At 33.2% G+C, this 20,789-nt stretch overlaps 2 protein-coding genes across 8 annotated transcripts; both read right to left on the minus strand.

Annotated features, from left to right (window-relative positions):
- Nucleotides 1-2,125: 2,125 nt before the first annotated feature.
- Nucleotides 2,126-6,083, minus strand: LOC113864518 (putative FBD-associated F-box protein At5g22720). 3 transcript variants are annotated; one of them, XM_027498327.1, is made up of 4 exons: nucleotides 5,942-6,083; nucleotides 4,928-5,847; nucleotides 4,558-4,790; nucleotides 2,126-2,485 (listed from the first exon to the last, which is right to left on the minus strand). In XM_027498327.1, exons 2-4 carry the CDS (start codon nucleotides 5,825-5,827, stop codon nucleotides 2,473-2,475), a joined length of 1,146 nt encoding a protein of 381 aa, XP_027354128.1. In that variant the 5' UTR covers nucleotides 5,828-5,847; nucleotides 5,942-6,083; the 3' UTR covers nucleotides 2,126-2,472. The 3 variants fall into 3 exon arrangements, with proteins under 3 accessions (XP_027354128.1, XP_027354129.1, XP_027354130.1); XM_027498328.1 differs by having other exon boundaries at nucleotides 2,221-2,622; XM_027498329.1 differs by lacking the exons at nucleotides 2,126-2,485; nucleotides 4,558-4,790 and having other exon boundaries at nucleotides 4,904-5,849.
- A 7,507-nt stretch (nucleotides 6,084-13,590) lies between these two features.
- LOC113864680 (GATA transcription factor 24-like) lies at nucleotides 13,591-20,481 on the minus strand. Of its 5 annotated transcripts, none has more exons than XR_003504902.1 (11): nucleotides 19,972-20,481; nucleotides 18,865-18,951; nucleotides 18,633-18,766; nucleotides 16,582-16,692; nucleotides 16,363-16,474; nucleotides 15,800-15,859; nucleotides 14,857-14,918; nucleotides 14,694-14,768; nucleotides 14,454-14,515; nucleotides 14,254-14,322; nucleotides 13,591-14,165 (listed from the first exon to the last, which is right to left on the minus strand). XR_003504902.1 is itself a non-coding variant. In XM_027498676.1 (11 exons), the coding sequence occupies exons 1-10, from the start codon at nucleotides 20,203-20,205 to the stop codon at nucleotides 14,257-14,259; spliced, it is 1,026 nt and encodes a 341-aa protein (XP_027354477.1). In that variant the 5' UTR covers nucleotides 20,206-20,481; the 3' UTR covers nucleotides 13,591-14,159; nucleotides 14,254-14,256. The 5 variants fall into 5 exon arrangements, 2 of the variants coding, with proteins under 2 accessions (XP_027354477.1, XP_027354476.1); XR_003504901.1 differs by having other exon boundaries at nucleotides 14,454-14,534; XM_027498676.1 differs by having other exon boundaries at nucleotides 13,591-14,159; nucleotides 14,454-14,534; nucleotides 14,853-14,918.
- Between the last annotated feature and the right edge of the window lie 308 nt (nucleotides 20,482-20,789).

Below are 20,789 nucleotides of genomic sequence, written 5' to 3' on the forward strand. Positions count from 1 at the left end.
GATTTTTTAAATTTAACTCTTTTAATATTTCAAATGTTCAAATTAAATTTTTTAAATTTAAAATTTAATAAATAAAATAAAAGTATGAAAATTTATTTATTTTTATACAAATAAATAAAGAAAAATCTACAAAATATTTAAGTAAACATAAAAAATAAAATGTATAAAATATAATAAAAATCCTTGATTTTGGTTTGAAAGATTTAATTTAAAAATTTAAAAATCTAAAAAGATTCAATGTGAGTAATTAAAACTAAGGAAACTAAAATTGCACATACATTAAATTATATGAATAACAACTGCAATTAAGCTTATTTATTACAAGAATTATTATTATTATTATTATTATTATTATTATTATATTAAATTGAGATTATTTTACTTAAAAATTATGTATTAACAACAAAGTATTAAATGTTAAAAAGCATCATTATTATAATTTTGTTTAACAAAAATTAAATTATGTGTATGAATACTATAAATTTAAATTAATAATAGAATAATTTCTATTAATATTTAATGTTAGTAATATGTATGAAATATTTTATATTAATAAAATTATTTGTTAATTATAATATTTTATTAAATGTTGTCGTTTACCAAGATAATTTAACTTCAACCTGTTAACGGTTCTTTGAACTCCGTATTAAGTCAAGATGTTAAATGAATAGGGAGGTAACATGTTTAACTCAATAACTTCAACCTTCCATAGTTCCATAGGAAGTTGTGTAGGCAAAATAAACAGGTATGCAAGTGCTTTGAATCATTTGGAGTGACCAAAACACACATTTTACCGTTTAATAACACTTCGTGACATAAGTAAATAAAATAATAGAAAAAATAAGTAGTAAATAAATAAATAATTTAAGATGTTTGGTATGTTAGAAATATAAAAGAAATTGAAGAAAAGGAAAAAGATTTTTAAAATTAGATTATTATACCCCCTATAATTTAATAAAATTTCAATTATTTTTAATTGATAATTTTTCCAATTTTTTTTTGTTTTCTCGGTTTTGGCATTTTCTTGGCTTAAATAAAGGGAAGAAAAAAATATTTAGGTTTCATGGGTTTTTTTTTTCCTTCTCTTACTATTCAAATACAGCCAAATAAGAGAAGAGATTTTGAAAAATGCGTTTTCTATCACTTCCTTTCCCTGGCATTTTCTTGCATACTAAACAAAGTATAAATTCCTTCTTATTGACATTTGCCTTTACCCTAACTCGATGTTGTATACCCAAGTTTAATCGGTTCCTTCTTTCTCAAAAGATGCCATTATTTCAAACCCTATTCGGCTATTCGACAGGATTCACATCTATAAATTTGCTGTTAGATCTGATTTCTTATTAGTTATTTAACATTTAACGATATGCTCGCTAAATTATTCATTCAACGCACAGATTTATTAGAAGTTTCAATTAATAAATAAAGATATAAATAAAACATTAATTAAAACAAAACATAAAATAAAGATATTAATTTGTATACACAAATATGTTAATAAAAAAATTTATGCCACAAATATGTTAACAACTTTTGTGTTAATAATAGTAGATTGGTTGAATATTGAAAATAAAAATAACTGATAAAGTTTCTATACAATCCACAAGTATTATTAAATTAAAATAATCTTTAAAATAAAAAATCAAAATTTTTTAGATAAGTATTTTTAAATTTAATTTTTCAAAATATTTTCATTATTACTAATGAATATTATATTATTTAAATAGAACTAATTTAAAGAAATATAAATTAAAAATTATAATTAAACTTTAAATTGAAAAATCAAATACAAGAAAAGTCACATATCATAGTGAAGAGAAATATTTTATAAAAATACTTTCATATAAGAATAAAGACACAATAAATCATAGGATGAAATAAAAAAAAGTCATGTAGATTTTTAATCTTAGACATATACATACATACATATATATCAACCTTAGTTTATATCAACCTCGCTCGCTAATCTAACATTTTCTACTCCCCATTAACCTCTACTAACTGTTGAGATGCACATTCATCTCTCGTCTATCAAAATTTTCTGGTCGTATATACCGGTAGCTTGTATAAATATTCAATTCGGGCTCCATATTTCGTTAGAAACAAAACAATATAAATGAAATATGAATAAACGCCAAGTTTTCTCTCTAGTACACAATATATTGATTAACTTGAATTATCTCGCTCAGAAAACAAAATTAGTCATCGATGCAGGTCTAGCAGGAACTAAATGATTCATAAAGACTCCCAAAACAGAATATACCCATTCATACACAGACAAGTAGACATACAAATGAGAGGTACAGCATTCGTACATTAGAATTTAACACGAGGGATACTCCCGGAAAGTCGTTTGGTCTGCATATTAGAATTTAGCTTTAAAATTGAGACTGTATCAGCAAGAATGATATTGTGGACATCCAAGATGTTTTACCAAATGAGACAGCAGGCGCTTCACTAAAGTTAGCAGAACTATTTTTTTTTCCTAGAATCCAAAAAGGAAGGTTAATATAATAAAGAAGGCATTGTAAGGAGATATTGTCGATTAGCACCCTTCACCACCCACTATCACGTAGTAGGTGTTGGATTGGTGCTTCTCGACTGAATCTTCGTTGCATTCACCTATATGATTCAAAAGCCCAAAAAGTAACATATCAATGTAACAGCAAAATCAATCAATTCAAAAAGTTAACAGGAGTTAAAACAACGCATATATAAACAATAATTGAACATGGAATATCAAGAAATTGATAGCGGTAACCGAAAATCTATCATTTTGCAATAAAAATAATTTGTTCCCGTGCACATGATCAAGTTTTGATGTCAAATTTCAGTTTGGCATGTGTAATATTATGAAAATGAAACCAAGCACTATGAAAATTGTGGGGGAAAAACTCCAGTGTTTCTTTTGCCAAAGATCATATGTTATAATCCCTTTTACTTTATCACCAATTAAAAGTTCGGTACTGGATACTTGCACACAAATTCTTCTCATTTCTGCTGTTCCAAAAAATAAATCATTGAGAGCTCTGCATTTTTAGTAGCTGGTCATCAACCTCAAATCTAACCAAATGTAGTCCAGATAGAGTAGGTATCTATCAAAACTATCATGCAACCATAGTAGTCAATCTTGGATAGTGGCGTGGAGCTAATGACCCTAAAAACACCAGAGCAGATGACTGCTATTCTAAAGTTTTAAATATACCTAATATAAAATCAAAACAGAGAGAGAAAATAAAAAACGGAAAAGGAAAATAGAAAACAAGAATGGTCAGTCACCGAAAAACCTACTTCATTGGAAGTTTTGCTGGAGATGAAGATGACTAAAAAATATTTGAGTCACATTGGAAGCTTCGTTGTAGTTGAAGAAGACTGGAGAACATTTGGGTCACATCGAAAACTTCACCAAAGATGAAAAAGATGACCAGAAAATGAGTCTGCAGTGTCAGAAGCTTTGACAAAGATGATGGACACCGGAAGCAAGATGATGTTGCAGAAACGAAGATGAAGAAGAACAGAACAAGAGGAGAACTGAGAGATGAGAATGAGATAGGAGCTTAGGGCTTGCTCGACGAAGGAGAAGAAGATATCAGAAATGTAAAAAAAGGGGCAAAATCTCAAGATTACCCCCCCTAAAGCCGCCCAACGTTCAGAAAGTGAGGGTTAAAGTAGGGATTTGACCTAGGATGAAATAGCAGCTATGCTATGATGGCCGCAATTTGCTTTGTTCTTGGCTGCTATTTGTAGCACAACGGCTACAATGAAACATGACGACAATGGGATTAGCAGCACCCTGCTGCTTCGCACCTCCGCGATATCAGCTGCTACTGTCTACTATGCATGCAACTAAAACAAAGGAAACTCAGAAGTAACTAGAATGAATATTAGTGCCTAAAATTGTCTTCTTTTAAAATAGAATTTGAGGACTTGCATGCAAAACTGCATAGAGAACCTGCAACTCCCAAAATTCAAACCAAAGCCGCATAAAACTTTGGTTTCTTTGCAGATTTTCTGTTCGCTTAGCTTCCAGTTTTCAATGAATATTGAATAGTCTGCTCTTCAAGGATGAGTTATTCACTAAGCAAATCAAATAATCAACTAGAAAGAATACTGCACATCAAAATGACTATCACTAAGTATTTGCTGTGATTTAAGATGGATAAACCACACACACATCATGGAGTATCAGTTTCATTATACACAAAAATTCTAGTTTCTACATTCCATCAACATCTCAAAATTCTTTCTTTTTTATCATTGACATTCATTAACCACAAAATAAAGATTTTATTTAACCGCCATTAACTTTCTTTCATTTAATACAACCAAAAGCAACAACATTTTACCAATCCTTGCCATAGACCATCCACTTAAGTTGAGATTTGGATACAATCATTATACATTTGCAAATTTGTTCCTCTACCCAAGGGACTCATTTATCCACCGATAATTACTTATAATCAGAGAGACCAAGGGAGACAGCAACATAGAATTGAATGATGCAGAAATAAAACCAATTATAAGATTCTCTATTTAAAACTTGAATTCATATTTCACCTTGAGAAATTTATCATGTCAACTTTTGCCGATGGCGAGTTTTGAAGCAAAAAGTCCACTATTCCATCAGGTATAGGTGGTGGAGATGGTTTCAGTGCTGCTTTCCATGACTTGGCAGCTTTCACTGTCATGGAAAATATAGGTGAAAGTGGTTTCAGTTTCACTTTCAACGACTTCAAGTTACCCAAGCAAGGGAGTTTAATCTTCAATAAATCAGGAATTAAGAAGAGAACCTAAGCAATTAACAACAGGGTGAATTAGACACAATTCAACAGAATGCAAGTCAAATCAGTTTTAACACACACAAAAAAAAAAAACATTCTACGAAAAAACTAATCACAAAGGCTCAAAATATGCTAAGCAAAGGTACCTGAAGAGTACTTGCAGAAACTGTCAACGATTTTATATTAGCAAGCTCTAGCAGCCAGCTAAATAGGATCAAAGGCGATTCCAACGAAGTTGACCAGATTTCAGCATCAATATTCACTTGTTCAAGAGAGGAAAGATTGTTCCCAATGAGTTGCTGATACGGAGTACCCGTAAAAGTGAAACTACGAAGATTTGGCGTAGACAACTCAATTTTGTAAAAGTCCTTAGAATGATCAGAACGCATAGTTAAGCTCCGGAGCGTTGAACTCGATATGCATAGAATTAGCGAATCTCTTACCGTACAATGGTCAATAATCAAATCACTCAACCTGTTACATGCCGAAAACGGCTCGGCTCGGTCATTGTCGCTATTGCAAAAGGTAAAATGCTGAAGATGCAAGCTGATTAACGCTCCTAAATTCAGAGATTTGGGAAACAACGTGCTTCCATAAATGTAACCCTTAGGGCAAACCGAAAGCTTAAGAGATGTTAAAGTCTGACAAGAAAATATTGAAAGCGGAATGTGATTAATATCACACATAACAGAGATTCCTAACTGACGAACATTGTGTGAAACGGCGTACTTCACGATTCTCTTGAGAAGTTGAGGCTCAATGCAACCGTGACGCTCGAAATCGAGATGGTGAAGTGCGACAGAGCCATCGCGAAGGGACAAAAGGCGAGACACGAATTTGGTGAAGCTTTTGAAAGTCCAAAAGTCTGAAGAGTGTAGTATAAGGGAAGGAAGGCTCTTCCAGAGATTCTTCCAGCGTTTGGATAAGACGCAAGTTCGTACGGCGTGTTTGGCGTTCACGAATGTCAATATGTGAAGGAGAACGCAATCTGGTAAGTCACTGAGCCTGTCTTCCTTTGCTGTTTCGCTGTGCTTTTTTTTCTTCATCTTGCGGGAATCATTATTATCTGAGGGAGAAAGCAAGGGAATTGGGAAAACCTAGAAATTAGACGGTGGTTTGGGGAAATGGAAAATGAAATTGATTGGGTAAATGAGAAGTACCTGTCGGGAGAAGCGATTGAGTCGTGACTTTGGGTGATTTAGAGATCGGAATGGAATGAAATGGAATGGAACGTGAAGTGTAAACCCTGTTCTATTTCTACTAAAGGTAGGTGCAGTAAAAGAAAATGGATAGTAATTGTTCCGATCGTGATGATTTTTTTGATTTGGCGCGGACTGGGGAATCTTTTGTTGCAGAAAATGGAGTCAGTTGGCGTTTGAGCCAATAATTGTTTTTTCTTTTTTTACGGAAAGAGTTAAACAATTTTTTTATCCAAAACAATTGCGTTCTTCCTTCACATGAGATTAATTAAATTAAGTTTTTAAGTCTCACGTATACAGTCACAAATGGAAAAGTCATAGAATTTTAATTTATAAAATATTTATTTAATATGTTTATAAGGATATATTATCGGAATGTATTTTAAGTACGTTTTTTTTAAAAAAATATTATTGATTTATTTTTTATTATAATAAGTCATAACTAATTAAATTTTAGTGTCTAACTACTAATAAATTTGATAAATTTAAAAATATGAGTGATTTTTTATAATTTAGTTTAATGAAATTTAATAGAATAAATTTATTGGTGCATGTTACATAGTCAATATTTTCATAAAAGAATGTAAGTATTTTTTTAATATTATTATATAGACATGAAGAAGAAGTTTTAATTATTTATTATATTTTAATTTTTTAAGTTATTTATTCATTAATTTCTTCAATTGATCTTTGTGTTTTCATTTTCATGATATGTTTTTAACATGACATTAACAACTTTGGTTACAAATTAGTTCTCAATCAATAAAAAAAATTAATAAAATTATTAACGGATAAATTTTTATTTTTATTTTAAAAATATGCAACTTAACTAAAATTAGTCTTTAATTTTTAAAATTTTAGTCTTTCAAATTAATAATCGTTAATTACATCAATCTTTATCATTAAAGATGTTAAAATTAAGTAAAAATGACTTATCATGTTAAATAAGTGTGTCAATTTATTTATTTATTTACAAAAAATGACATTGTTATATAAAATTTTAAAAATAGTTCATTTTCATCTCTTACTTCTAACATTTTTAGAAATAAGATTTATTTCACATTCTTTCATGATTTATTCTTACATTTTTCTTGTTAGTGCTGCTATAATGATGTTCCTTCTTTTATAGTATTTGTTTTGTCTTTTTCCTATGGTAGTAGCTTCACTTGCAGTTCTCTCTTTGTTCAACTAAGATCTCATCTTTTTTCTCCTAAACATAACCCAACAAGTTTAAGTTCTCATTAACCCAAATATCATCTTTAAACCACCACATTCTCCACTGTTATATCAATTAAATCTACATTTAAATCTAACATTTTCACCAACCCACTCTATACCCCACACGACTTGGATAACTTTACCCCCTTCGATTACAATAAATTATCCTTCAATTTCAATAAAACCAGTCTTTACTATGTCTTTTTCCTCATCCAATTTATTTCAAATCTTATGACAAAACCTGAGAGATTTTGTATTTTGAATACTATTGCAAGGTGATCGAAAAAAGGAAGATGACGTAGTAGAAAGGTGAAATAGAAGACAAAGTGTTGTAAAATATTATGATTTTCTTCCCTATTTTCTCCCTTTCCTTATTTATGTAATTAGCATATTTGGGTATGATTGATACCCATGATTTTAGCATAGAATTAATTACCATAGTTGTATAAATGGGAATCATTGTACATTGTAAAAAAATGAGAAATATTAATTCAATAATCTGTGGGTACCAAATTTCAACTTGGTATTAGAGCTCCCGATCTTGGGGGCTTTGCTTCTGCGCCCTAAAATTATTTAGCCACCTTCATTGCGGTCATCGCACCTTTGCTATGCATTTTTTTTCAATCTTAACACTGTTCATTATCAGAAACACTATTCACTGTTGAAAATATTGTTCATAACCAAAATCAAAATTTAACGTTGTTGACACCAGAAGATTCGCTATATCTTGCATTTCCTGTCTTGCTGGTTTTCTCTATTTTGTTTTGGCCACAACTGCCATTGTTGAAGCTACACCCTACGAATTTTGTGTTTTGTGTTTTTTGCAGTTTGCTTCATCGTGATGGCTACAATAGAGACTCCAAACCCTGCTGATTTGGAACCTTAACCTTGAATAATCTTCCAGCATTACCTTCAGCTAACCAACTCAATGGTCAGAACTATCTTGTGTGAGCACAATTTATTCAAAGGACATTAAAGGATTAGAAAAGGTTAAACCATATTGAAGGGGATGCTCCTACTGCAAAGGACCCACACTTTAAGGCATAAGATGATGAGGACTCTCTCATTATGACATGGTTGTAGGGTACTATGGTGCCGAAGACCAGCCAAAATTATGTGTTCTTTTCCATAACTCAAGAGATATGGGATAGTCTTCGTCAGATATATTCGATGAAGCAAGACATCTCCACTTGTTATGAGTTGGAAAGTAGAATCTTTAGTGCTAAACAAGATTCTCTCTCGATAACTGATTACTATGAGCACCTAAATGGTTTGTGGGTGGAATTAGATCAACACCAAAATTTGAAATTGGAGAACAGCAAGGATGCTGCCATTATGTCATAGTCTACTCAGAGGCCTCGAATTTCCAAGCTTTTATCTGGACTTAATCATGAATATGATCTGATATGGGTTCAAATTCTTGAAAAGGATAAGCTTCCATCACTTTCTGAGATATTCTTCATTGTTCAAGGCAAGGAGAATAGGAAAATGGTCTGCCCTGACGTCCAACAAGATTCCCAAAACTAGAAATTTTACGGCCAACAAGAGGGAGGACCATTGGTTCTCTTATTGCAAAAAGAGTGACCACACCAAGGATACATGTTTCAAACTTCATGGGAAAGAGAAGGTGCTTAATCGCTTAGGTGGATTTAAAGGTCATGCACAAAGACAGGATCATCAAGCAGTATATGATGTGGAGGATGCAAACAAAGATCAATCAACTCAGCCTACTACAAAGGAAACACCTGTATTAAAAGCTGAGTGAAGCACCTGAAAAACTTCATGGAGTCTCTCAGTAAGCAATCTAGTACTTGCTCTCTTGCAATGACTGGTAAAATTTTAGGATCTTTTCTTTTAATGTTTCTGGTACTATGCCTGAGGATCTCTTAGTTGACTCTGGTGCTACTAATCGTATGACACCTCATCATTCATGTTTCTTCACATACTCTAAACCCTAAACCCAGTAAGCAATCTAGTACTTGCTCTCTTGCAATGATCGGTAAGAATTCTAGGATCTTTTCTTTTAATGTTTCTGATACTATGCCTAAGGATCTCTTAGTTGACTCTGGTGCTACTGACCATATGACACCCCATCATTCCTATTTCTTCACCTACTCTAGCTCATTTATCAACCAACACATTACTGTTGCTAATGGGTCCCATACTCTAGTTTTCGGGAGTAGTGCCATTTTCTTCAATCCTTATTTATCTCTTCATAATGTGTTACATGTTCCTCAACTATCTAATAATCTAATATCTATCCAAAAACTCACTCGAGATTTGAAGTGTAAAGTAACCTTTTTCCCTTCTCATTGTGTCTTTTAGGATCTTACCATGGGGAGGACGATTGCAACTGCTAAGGAACAAGGTGAGTTATATTATCTACAGAGCATGGGAATAAAGGAGAATGGAAGACAAATGGTGCCACAATCTTGCCTTTAAACGAGTTCAAATTCTACAACATCTCAAATTTGGCTTCAATAGCACAAGCGTCTAAGTCATCCGCCATTTAGTATTCTTAGGTCTATGTATCTCTCTTTATTTTTAAAATAATCCATTTAGTCTTTTAATTATGATATTTGTCAATTTGCAAAATATCATCGTGCAACCTTTCTGAGTAATAATAACAAAAGTGTTGAGCCATTTGACCTAATTCATTCTGATGTGTGGAGACCTGTTTCTGTGTCTAATATTTCTGGTGCAAAGTGGTTTGTTTCTTTTATTGATTATTGCTCTCGAGTAATATGGATATATTTGATGAAGGATAAAACTGAAGTTGTACACCTTTTTCAGAATTTTTTCCATATGGTTCAAACTCAATTTGGAAAAACAATAAAACGACTATGTTCTGATAATGGAAGAGAATATGTGAACCTATCCTTCTCTAATTTTTTTGAAAAAGAATGGTATTTTTCATGAACTGACATGTGTTGACACCCCACAGTAAAATGGGATTGGAGACCAAAAAAACTGTCATTTACTACAAGTTGTCAGAGCTCTTCTTTTTCAAATGTCCGTTCCTCAATTTTATTTGTGAGAAACAATCTTGACAGCTGTATATTTGATAAACAAGTTATCCACTCGTGTTCTTGATGGAGTCAGTCCTGTTCAGATTATATCCTCTTTCTTGTCTTCTGTTCTTATTATGAATAGTCTAGAGTGTCGTGTTTTTGGATGCACTGTCTTTGTTCATATCCACCGGCAACATCGTGAAAAATTAGATCCCAGAACTCTTAAGTGTGTCTTCATTGGTTATACAGGATTTGACACCTACACTAAACAACACTATTGAAACATCAACAATGATCCTATTGGGAAACCAACATCAGCTCCAATATTGGTTTACCAAAGACGAAGGACACCCGACCTGGTGCTACAGCAAGTCCAACCGTCCAAATCAAAGGAAAGTATAGGTAATTCTAATGATTTATCCATTGCCTTGAGAAAAGAAAAAAGGTCTTGTGCCAAGTACCCTATTTCCCAATTTATGTCTACTAAACATCTTTCCATGCAGCACTTGGGTTTTCTTTCAGCTATTGATTCTATTCAGATTCCCACATCAGTACATGAAGCATTAAAAATTGAGAATTGGATTCAAGCCATGAATGAAGAGATGCATGCTCTGGAGAAAAATGAGACTTGGCAGATTGTTGAAAGGCTCAAAAACAAAAAGGCAATAGGGTGCAAATGGGTCTATACTTTGAAATATAGATCCGATGGCTCCATTGAACGATACAAAGCAAGACCTGTTGCTAAAGGATATACTCAGATGTATGGGTTGATTATGAGGAGACTTTCGCTTCAGTGGTAAAGATGAACACAATCAAAGTAATCATTTCTTTGGCAGTTCACTTCAGATGGAAGTTAAATCAATTTGATGTAAAGAACGCCTTTTTACATGAAGAATTGGAAGAAGAAGTATACATGGAAATACTACCTGGATATGATTCCAAAGGAGACAAAGTGTGCAGCTTAATGAAGGCATTATATGGACTAAAGCAATCTCCTCGTGTCTGATTTGAAAGGTTCTCTCAAACTATGATTTTCATGGGGTATATGCAAAACCAAGGTGATCATACTCTCTTCATAAAACATTCACATAGTGGTAAACTAACGCTACTTTTAGTTTATAGAGATGATATGATTATTACAAGTATTAATGATGGTGAAAAACAGGTGTTAAAGAAAAATTAGCAGCTCAATTTGAGTTAAAAGATCTCAGAAGACTAAAATACTTTCTAGGGATTGAAGTTGCTTATTCAAAACTAGGCATCTTCATATCTCAAAGGAAACATGTCCTTGATCTCCTAAAAGAAACAGACAAGTTATGGTGCAAAAATCTTGAAACTCCTATTGAGCAGAACTACTAAATTGGTAGCGAAGAAGAGAGTTCAGTAGTTGATAAAGCCTAATATTAGAGACTTGTTAGAAAACTCATTTATTTATCTCGCACTTGACCTGACATAGCCTATGTTATCAGTGTAGTCAGTCAATTCATGCATGATCCTCGAGAGAGAGAGACACCTACAAGTTGTAAATAGAATTCTTCAATATTTGAAAGGCAACCTGGGAAAGGGATTGCTATTTAAGAGAAAAGGTGAGTTATTACGGGAAGCATACACAAATGTAGACTATGCTGGATTGGTTGTTGATAGGAGATCCATTTTAGGATATTGTATGTTCCTAGGAGGAAACTTAATAACATGGAAGAGTAAAAAACAAGATGTAGTAGCAAGATCAAGTGCTGAGGCTGAATATAGATCCATGTCTCAAGGGATATGTGAATTGTTGTGGATGAGAAACATACTGAATGATCTCAAGATACAATATAAAGCTCCTATGAGACTATTTTGTGATAACAAATATTCTAATAATTGCTCATAATCTAGTTCAACATCACAGAACAAAACACATAGAGGTGAATTGAAAGTTCATTAAAGAGAAATTAGATAGCGGACTCATAGAGACGACATATGTACCATCTAGAAGTATGTTCATACTAAGAGACTACCTACAAAACAATTTCAAAATCTTATTGGCAAGTTGGTATAGATATTCATTCACCAGCTTGAGAGAGAGTGTTGTAAAATATTCTGATTTTCTTCTCTATTTTCTCTCTTTCCTTATTTATGTAATTAGCATAATTGGGTATAATTGATACCCATAATTTTAGCACAGAATTAATTATCATAGTTGTATAAATGGGAACCATTGTACACTGTAAAAAGATGATAAATATTCATTTAATAATATGTGGGTACTAAATTTCAAATCAAATAAAGTACTTTATTGAAAATGTTAAAAATCAGAGACAAAATTAAATTATTTTTAAAATATTATAAAATATCATCATTTTGTGTCTAGAATAAATTGACACATATCACTTAAATTTACAAAAATTTCATAGATATTTGTCAAACCAAGCAAGAAATTTTAATTTCAAATAAAAATCTTATCTCACCTTGCCTTTCCTTTCCTATCCTATCCCACTAGTAAAAATCTGATGTCATTTAAAATGTATGCATCAAATTCTTATTCACTTTAACTTCATTTGATACTTTTATATTCTTCCTTCACTGCGTATTTTTTTTCTAGTTCAATCTTATCTCTTTAGCAGTCACCAAGCAAAATTCAAAATAACACAAAGATAAGTCATAATCATACACACAGATATGTCAGAATTAGATTTCTTCATAACAAAGTCTACATCTCTAGAAGGCTGCTAAAGAATATATACATCTTTAGTTTATTCGTGTCTCAAAATTTTTCTATGAATGAAGATATAATTGATATGTACAACATAACAATTTGACAATAAGATAATAATTATTGAAGCTACAGATACAACAGGCCCTGTGTGTACAAAACTATAAAAAGCATAAAAAAAGACGAGGACAAAAGGTGGTAGACAAGAGTTGCGAATGTGACACAGAAAAAACACAAGGGAGAGGGGGCAAGTAGAGAGTAGGAATTCAATATAATGGCTTTAGAATATGATTACATAAATGACAAAGTGACATCAATATTTTCAAATGATGTGTCAATTTTCAATAGTAGGACAGATAAGGAGACAATGAGATGCAACAGGGGTTCAATCCTTTAACTTCCCTATCCTCCCTTCCCCTTTCCTTCACTTCGTTCAAATCTTTCCCTCCTCTTTTCTCCATTCAACCAAACAAACAATAAATGATAGTTTTGCCAAAAGAAACGATATTATACTCTTACAGTATAACATTTTCTGCTTCGGAACTTGCAATATAGTGCACCAACAATCAGTTGTAATTAACTTAAACCAGCGTTTAATTTACTTCAAGGTCACGTAATCATTCTAACAAATTTAGTTTAACTATGTAGAACAATATTAGGATTAGGATATGATGACAACGGTGGCAATTCTTTTCCAGGCATCGCAACAGCAAAGATACATATGTATGGAAGAACACAGAAGACGATAACACAAAATGACATTTATTTATATGTATATGTACATTTGGAACAAGTATGTTTGCACGAATTGAATGTATCCAAATGTTCTCACAAAGAGCCCAGCAGCACAAGCCATCAAAGGTCGGTATTAGCACACCGCTACCTTGATATTCAAATTAGCAGTCCATCCTTGAGTGGCACAGCATCACCAAAGTTTTTTATCTCCAAAATCAGGGTAGAAGCGCTTTGATCTCAACGAATTAATTGTAGTCAGGGACAAGGAGACAGCATTTTTATTAACAAGGACCCTAACTAATGAATATCTCATGATATAAACACTGAAGGAAGATCATCTAATAATGTATACACAAACAGCATTTTGGCACCTATACCAGCATCAATATTGCAGACCACTTAATGTTAGGCTGGAACAGCAGAGCTTCTTGACAATTGCTAATCAGTAATCACTTCCATTTTCTGGGGGCTACATTTAGTCATAACCCAGACTTTCCTAATTGTCTCATGGTATGTATCACTGCTTCTATATCTGCATCTCATTAGTACACGGACAATATGCTACAGGGGGACCATTTATATAAAAACCCCTAACGTAATGAATCACTGAGTACCTTCTAATCAAAGTTTCCAGGAAGGTCAATATCTGTATATGAAGGATTAGAAAGCTCGACCAGAGGTTCCTGTAGATCAAATGACACTCATTTAAGCAGTAACAATAGTTAAACTCAGATGAAGCCACCTGTACTGTTATGCAGAGTTGTGACTTGTGAGCACAAGAGTTGTATAGGTAACATTATTCAAGTAGGAATACCTGCTCATCATCGTTTGCTGAAGAATGACCAATTCCCAGTGGCATTGTGTTAGTAAAATGTTCTGCAGTTTCAGGCAATTCCTGAACAAGAGAATTATCACAATACCCATTACAAGTATCACAATTCACAACAATTCATGAGAAGCTTTGATTTTCTCAATTCAATACCTAAGAAAAGATGTCTGAATACTCCAAAATGGATGTGAAAGAATATATATAGACAGAGAAATTTAAAACTACCTCTTCACTGGGGTTTACAGCATGATTACTAGAACCGTCAGCAGCAATGGCCTTGGAAGGATCTTCAGAAATACCCTGCATACACCACAAAAGTTTTCATGAAAACAGAAAAACATTTGCAGGGCTGAAAATGAATTTGATATATGTAAAAGATTCCACTTGCTCATCATGGATGCTGGGCAATTCCTCTTCAGGAACAGTTGGCTTGACATCAACAGGAGTGTCCTGCAAATTCCATTCAAATTGTTCGGTAAACCATCTATGTTTTTAGGACTTACATTAAAGGACCAAACAATAAGTGCCACGAAGATCTCCAGGGAAGGCTGTTCAAAACAACTAGCATTCAAAATCCAAATCATTCTGACCAAACTCAAAACTATTTAGTTTGTTTTTCACCCTTATAGGGGGAAGATTGTTTTGGAGTTCTTTTGAAAAAGAAGTGGCTTGGGTTCAGGTTAGGAATAACTTTAACCTAAATCTTCACATTGAACTACAATGTTTAATAATAAATATTTTACAAAGAGCTAAATGAAATTTATTTCCATGTCTGAATATTGTCTCCATCTGTTTGTAACAATCCGAAGTGTACACTGTTGAATTTGTACCATTTTTGCAGAATAATTGCAAATGTCAATGAAAAGCATTTCATTTAGTTACAGATAAATTATATGATATTATTGTATAAATTATCAATGCATTTCACAATTCTTTAACTAGTATCATACCGATCCCTTATCCAATGGGATTTTGACTGCTGATCTTTGACTTTGTTAATAAAGGGGAGTGATCAAATTGTAATTAGAGCATCAATAGCTTGACTTACGGCTAAGATATTATCTTATCTTCCTCCTACTTGTATACCTTGCTTTTATCACTAATAAAATTTATTTTCCCATCGCAAAAAAAGTGGATTTGTTTTTCTTTTCCTATCCAGAAAAAACTTGACTAAGATTTGCACACCCAAGAATTTATCCATCACTGAAACCATTTCATTTTAAACATATAAGTATAAACTATATGCAGAACTGATCCCCCTTGAGTGTTTACAACTGGCCTCCAATCAGGGAATAAATCTGGAAAAACATTAAGCTCTCCATTTTAAATACCAGATCACTTTGCTCAACAGAAAGATTTCTTCCTCCCTTACTGAGATCTCTGAGTGTGCCCTGTCAGATATAAGAAGTGGACTCAGGGTAAATGAAGATAATTGGCAAGGTACATACAATTAAAGAGATTGAGAATGCAGTGAAGTATGGTCAACGCCAATGCCAGGTAAACAAGAAACAAACATAATGACCAGCAGATCATTTAGTCAGAAACATGTCATTGCTAAGGTACAATTCCGATACCATATAACCAATGAGACCATAGTCCCAATCATGAACAATGAAATGTCACTATAATGCATCAAATGGCAAAGGTCTAGCAAATTGACACAATATACAGTCGCCAATTACTTTAGGAGGGAATTATATAAAAAGAAACAAAAACTTTACATCAGATTTTGAAGATTTGAATTCTGGCATAACACAGTGATATTATTTGATCCATGTAGCCAACTCCATCCCTCTAGAGGAACAAGTTTTTGTTGTACTTCAAATGAAATAAAGAAGTACAATTTCGCACCAAGAATTTCATTACAACCAAACTTATTAGCATCATGACTAACCTTGTTAGCCCACATAAGGCCACATGCATTGCATAAAGTCCTTGGTCCAGCTGGCCCACGACGCATTGCAGGAGTATTGTTTTCATTGACACCACAATGTTGACATCTACGTCTGCAAAACAGGAAACACAGATTCTAAGCTATAAAAAACACATACAAAAGAACCACTGCATTAGAATAAACTAATATATATGCAAGAAATCTAAGCTTAAAACTCACAGAGATTCAGAATGAGGAGTTCCATCATGACCAGAACTCTGTGCAGAATCCCAATTAGAAGAACCTGAGCTTTCCTTCAAGGATGCAAACTGCCCATTCTTCCGATGCATCCTAGCAAGAAATAAAAGACAACAGAAAAAGAACAACAAAAAGCATTTATAAATATAAAAGAACACATTAAACTTCAAAAACAACTTGAAATTAAATAGCACCATACAAAGGACCAATAGTGGCACTGGACTTCAAAATGGCACTCAGGCACCAACTATCAACACACAAAGCATTATGTCACTCACTCCTTATTTTAGCTGTTGAGAAATATGCTCGTTGATTTTACTTTACCTTATGACAATTCAGCTCTCATATTTCATTATGTGAAAGTTCAATGCAATCAAGTTTGAATGTATTAGGTTTGGTCTGTTAGCCTGGAAAACCATTTTACCACTCACTTATCATTGGGAACATAATGCCAAAGATTGGGATTATGATAAGTAAGCATTCTTTTTCTTGACATCCTTATGGGGCTATGGGTAAGTTTGTCAAAATTGAGAATCAAAGTTAGAACCGGAAGGGAGGTGTTGCATCGTAGGAGTGGTGAATCATAACACATCTCATAAGAGTCAACTAAATTAATAAATTATATTTAAACACACATATATGCATTAAACATAGCATAATTAAGGAAAAAATAAAATAGCCCTTAAATCACAGCCTAAAAATTCATAAGATCTTATACAACTTCAAAAGTCATAAGTCAGATAAGTTTTTGACTAAACAAAAGCAATGTATAAAACTAAAGCATAACAAAATGCCCACAGTAGACACACAACAAACACCCAAAATGTTGTTTTTTGACAAAAACAAAAGATGAAGAAACTCAAACGCACACAACTAAGAACTGGAGAAGAGAATGCAGGTGCAGTCCCACAGCAACCTAGACACAATAACCAACACCAGAAATGTCCAAACTCAGAGGCTTAGAGAGAGTTGAATGTATGGGGAATAGACACGGAGAGAATTGAATGTTGATATCTGGCTGGGTCATGCAAGTTAGGCTTCACAGAACATTATAAATGGGTTTTTTTTAAGTGATATGGGTCACACGACCCTACCCAGTGAAAATCAGTCATTGTGTGTTTTTGGTGCACTGCTCTTACAATCCTATGTTCTGCTCCTACAATCCACTGCTCTGGAGCAACAATTCACTCTGCTCTAAGGATATTCATGAGTCACAGTGGAGCAGTGAAAATCAGTCATTGTGTGTTTTTGGTGCACTGCTCTTACAATCCTATGCTCTGCTCCTACAATCCACTGCTCTGGAGCAACAATTCACTCTGCTCTAAGCATATTCATGAGTCACAGTGGAGCACGACTCGCTGGAGAGGCTGCAACATGTTGAATTGTATGCTTCAACACTTTGAAGCACGATTTTGACAACCATGCTTATGGGTTAAAGCAAATTGCTCTTCCCAACAAATTTCCTAGATTGCTTTTACAAAGGGGATCAGGAAGCTCTATAAAGTTTATTTATTTCTTTTTACTCTCTCCTTAATGAGGATAGAGACCAATATTATATCTTCTCTAAAATAAAACATGGAAAATGTTAACTCTAACCCTTAGAGCTGATTTAAAGCATTTAATAAAAGCAAGCTTTTATTGGGAAATTAAAGTATTTGTTACGCCATTACATTTCCAATGTAATACATGCTTTTTTTCCTAATAAAAACTTGCTAATTTTAGATGCTTAAAATCAGCCCTAAGGAGTGATGTTAATAAAACTAATAAAACAATTATTATAAACAACAATCTTCTCAAGAACAGTATTCAGATGTCAACTGCACAAGTGGTGCTGAGATGATATAGTGTTGATACAAAACATACAAATGACTTTCAAAGATCTACCATAATTTTCAAAGAGCATAAATGGTGAGACAATAGAGTAACCATATTGTTATCACAGTCAGTCAACAATTTCCAGTGAACAAAATTTTAACCTAGAAATAAATCATCACATTTTTGGGTGAAAGGGTGAAATATGGAATTTTGTTTACCTCTGTGCCACCTCTTTCCTCACAGAATACCTAATTTTCTTGTCGAAACATCTTTCTTTGCGTTTCTCACGGAACCTAACCAAGGATGCTATTCTTCGTGAAAGGTTTGAACGCTTTGGAGTATCACCCATGCCCTAGAGATTTCAGTAGCCAGTGTTCAAATTCAAGCAGAAAAAAAAGGCAATACAAATTATAGAACTGTTCTTATTAAGACAGACAATATCTGCATTACCCTGTTACTTTGATCAAACGGGAGTTCAACTGTAGGCATGTCTGCCTGCACATCTCGTCCTCCCAAAAGCAGCAGGACAGCTTGCACCTGCAACATTAAATTTGATCACCAAGCATTCCTCAGCAAGAGCTCAATTATCATCCTTTTGGAGAGTTCAGTTTACTTGTAATTTTTATTCAATAAACAATATTGATTAATTTTCTATATTTTATCAATCTGTTTTAAGTGATCAGAAATTTGAATCAATTTACAATAGGTAACTTAATTTTTAATATCAGAGGTATGCTAATAACTTTACTGATTTGGATCATGGACAATAATTGGGCTTACAAATTAAGATGAATCAAAATCAATAATATGGTCAGCTTTAGATAAGAAAATCAAAATCAGAAACATCCAAAGACCTAAATCGAAAATGTAAACATACAGATATATGAGTTTTATGAGGAAAAAAAATTGGAAACGATGCAGGTAACGGTTTTCTTTACTTTCTTAAACAAGCATAAACATGACATGTAAAAGCATAACTTAGTGTTGTCCCCACCCGCTCCCAACGAATCTCATGGCATATACTGTCTTGTTATTTTTGCCACATATACTGTCTTGAAATTTATCGAGCATTGAATTATTTTTTTGCCATATACTTCCCAGGAAGTCAAACTGCTGATTCTTCACAACATATATTAATAATAACAGACTATAAATAACCAAACTCTGCAGCACTTTTCTAGTTCATACCCTTGCTTTATATATTTCCCTCTTAGTTGTGTCAAACAAAAACCAGTAATAGAGACCTAGTCACATGCCCCGAAGAGTATAGTAATTCATTTCGCATTACAACCTTTCTTCTAAGAAATTATTTTGTCGATTGATTTTTACTTCTCCGTAAGCGGCTTCATTATCTGCGCTTTGAACGAAGTTTTACGCCACTAAGCATTTTATTTAATTAAGCAAAACCTCGCATCAATTTCTATTTTTACACAATCCTAACAACACTTTTTCACCACAAGTGCTAAATTAAACGAAACTGTGGTCACAAAGCGACAAGCTAGCAAGAACAACAAATATCATAATAAAACAAAAAACTAACGGATAAAATAAAATTACCTTCTGAGGCGTGACAGCGGGAAATACATAAACCTCACCCTCGAAAGAGAGAGTGAGTTCGCTAGTTCGCGAAGGCATAGCAACTGCATCGTGCTTTGCACTCGCAACGTTCACTGAATTAACATTAACATCCTCCAGCTCGTCCATAACATCAGCAACACCACCGTCGTCGTCGTCGTTGACGGCTATCGCTGGGTCCTCGAACTGCAGCGGCTGCGAATTCAGAGTCGCCATAAATTTCGGCACGTGTCAAATAGCAGAAACCCTAGTTTCAGAGGCTGGTGCGAGAATAGAGCATCTTTATATTTTGGGGAGTGAAAGTAAGCTACGCATGTTGGAGAGAGAAAATTGAATAAACTGAGCAGAGAAGAGAAGCGCAGAGCAGAGGTGTTTCCTCAAACGCACTCAGAATGAGAGTGAAATTTTGTTTGACGGCGTCAGCGTGTCGTGAATTTGTGTCTTCTTTTCCATTTTGATATAAAAGGAAGAACAAAGGAAGTAGTTAGTTATTCCTTGTGACAATGTGTACGGTATTACGATGTAGATACTTCGGAAGTCAATGGCTCACAGAGGATGATAGCTGTAAGCATGAAAAAATTATAGTTCATTTTTTCATCTGGTGTTTTTAAAAATATTTTAACAGTCTTTCAAAAAATACTTTTTATTTTTAATGTAATCTCTTATTTCTTTATTTATTTATATAATATTTGAGTTAGTTTATATAATTTGAATGAGATATGACACTAATGAGACATAATATTAATAATATCACATTTTTTTACTTTTTAATAAAATTTTATTTAATAAAGTTGAAACTT

Source organism: Abrus precatorius, unplaced genomic scaffold (genome assembly GCF_003935025.1).
Source record: "Abrus precatorius isolate BTA unplaced genomic scaffold, Abrus_2018 Scaffold4, whole genome shotgun sequence".
Taxonomy (NCBI): Eukaryota; Viridiplantae; Streptophyta; class Magnoliopsida; order Fabales; family Fabaceae; genus Abrus; species Abrus precatorius.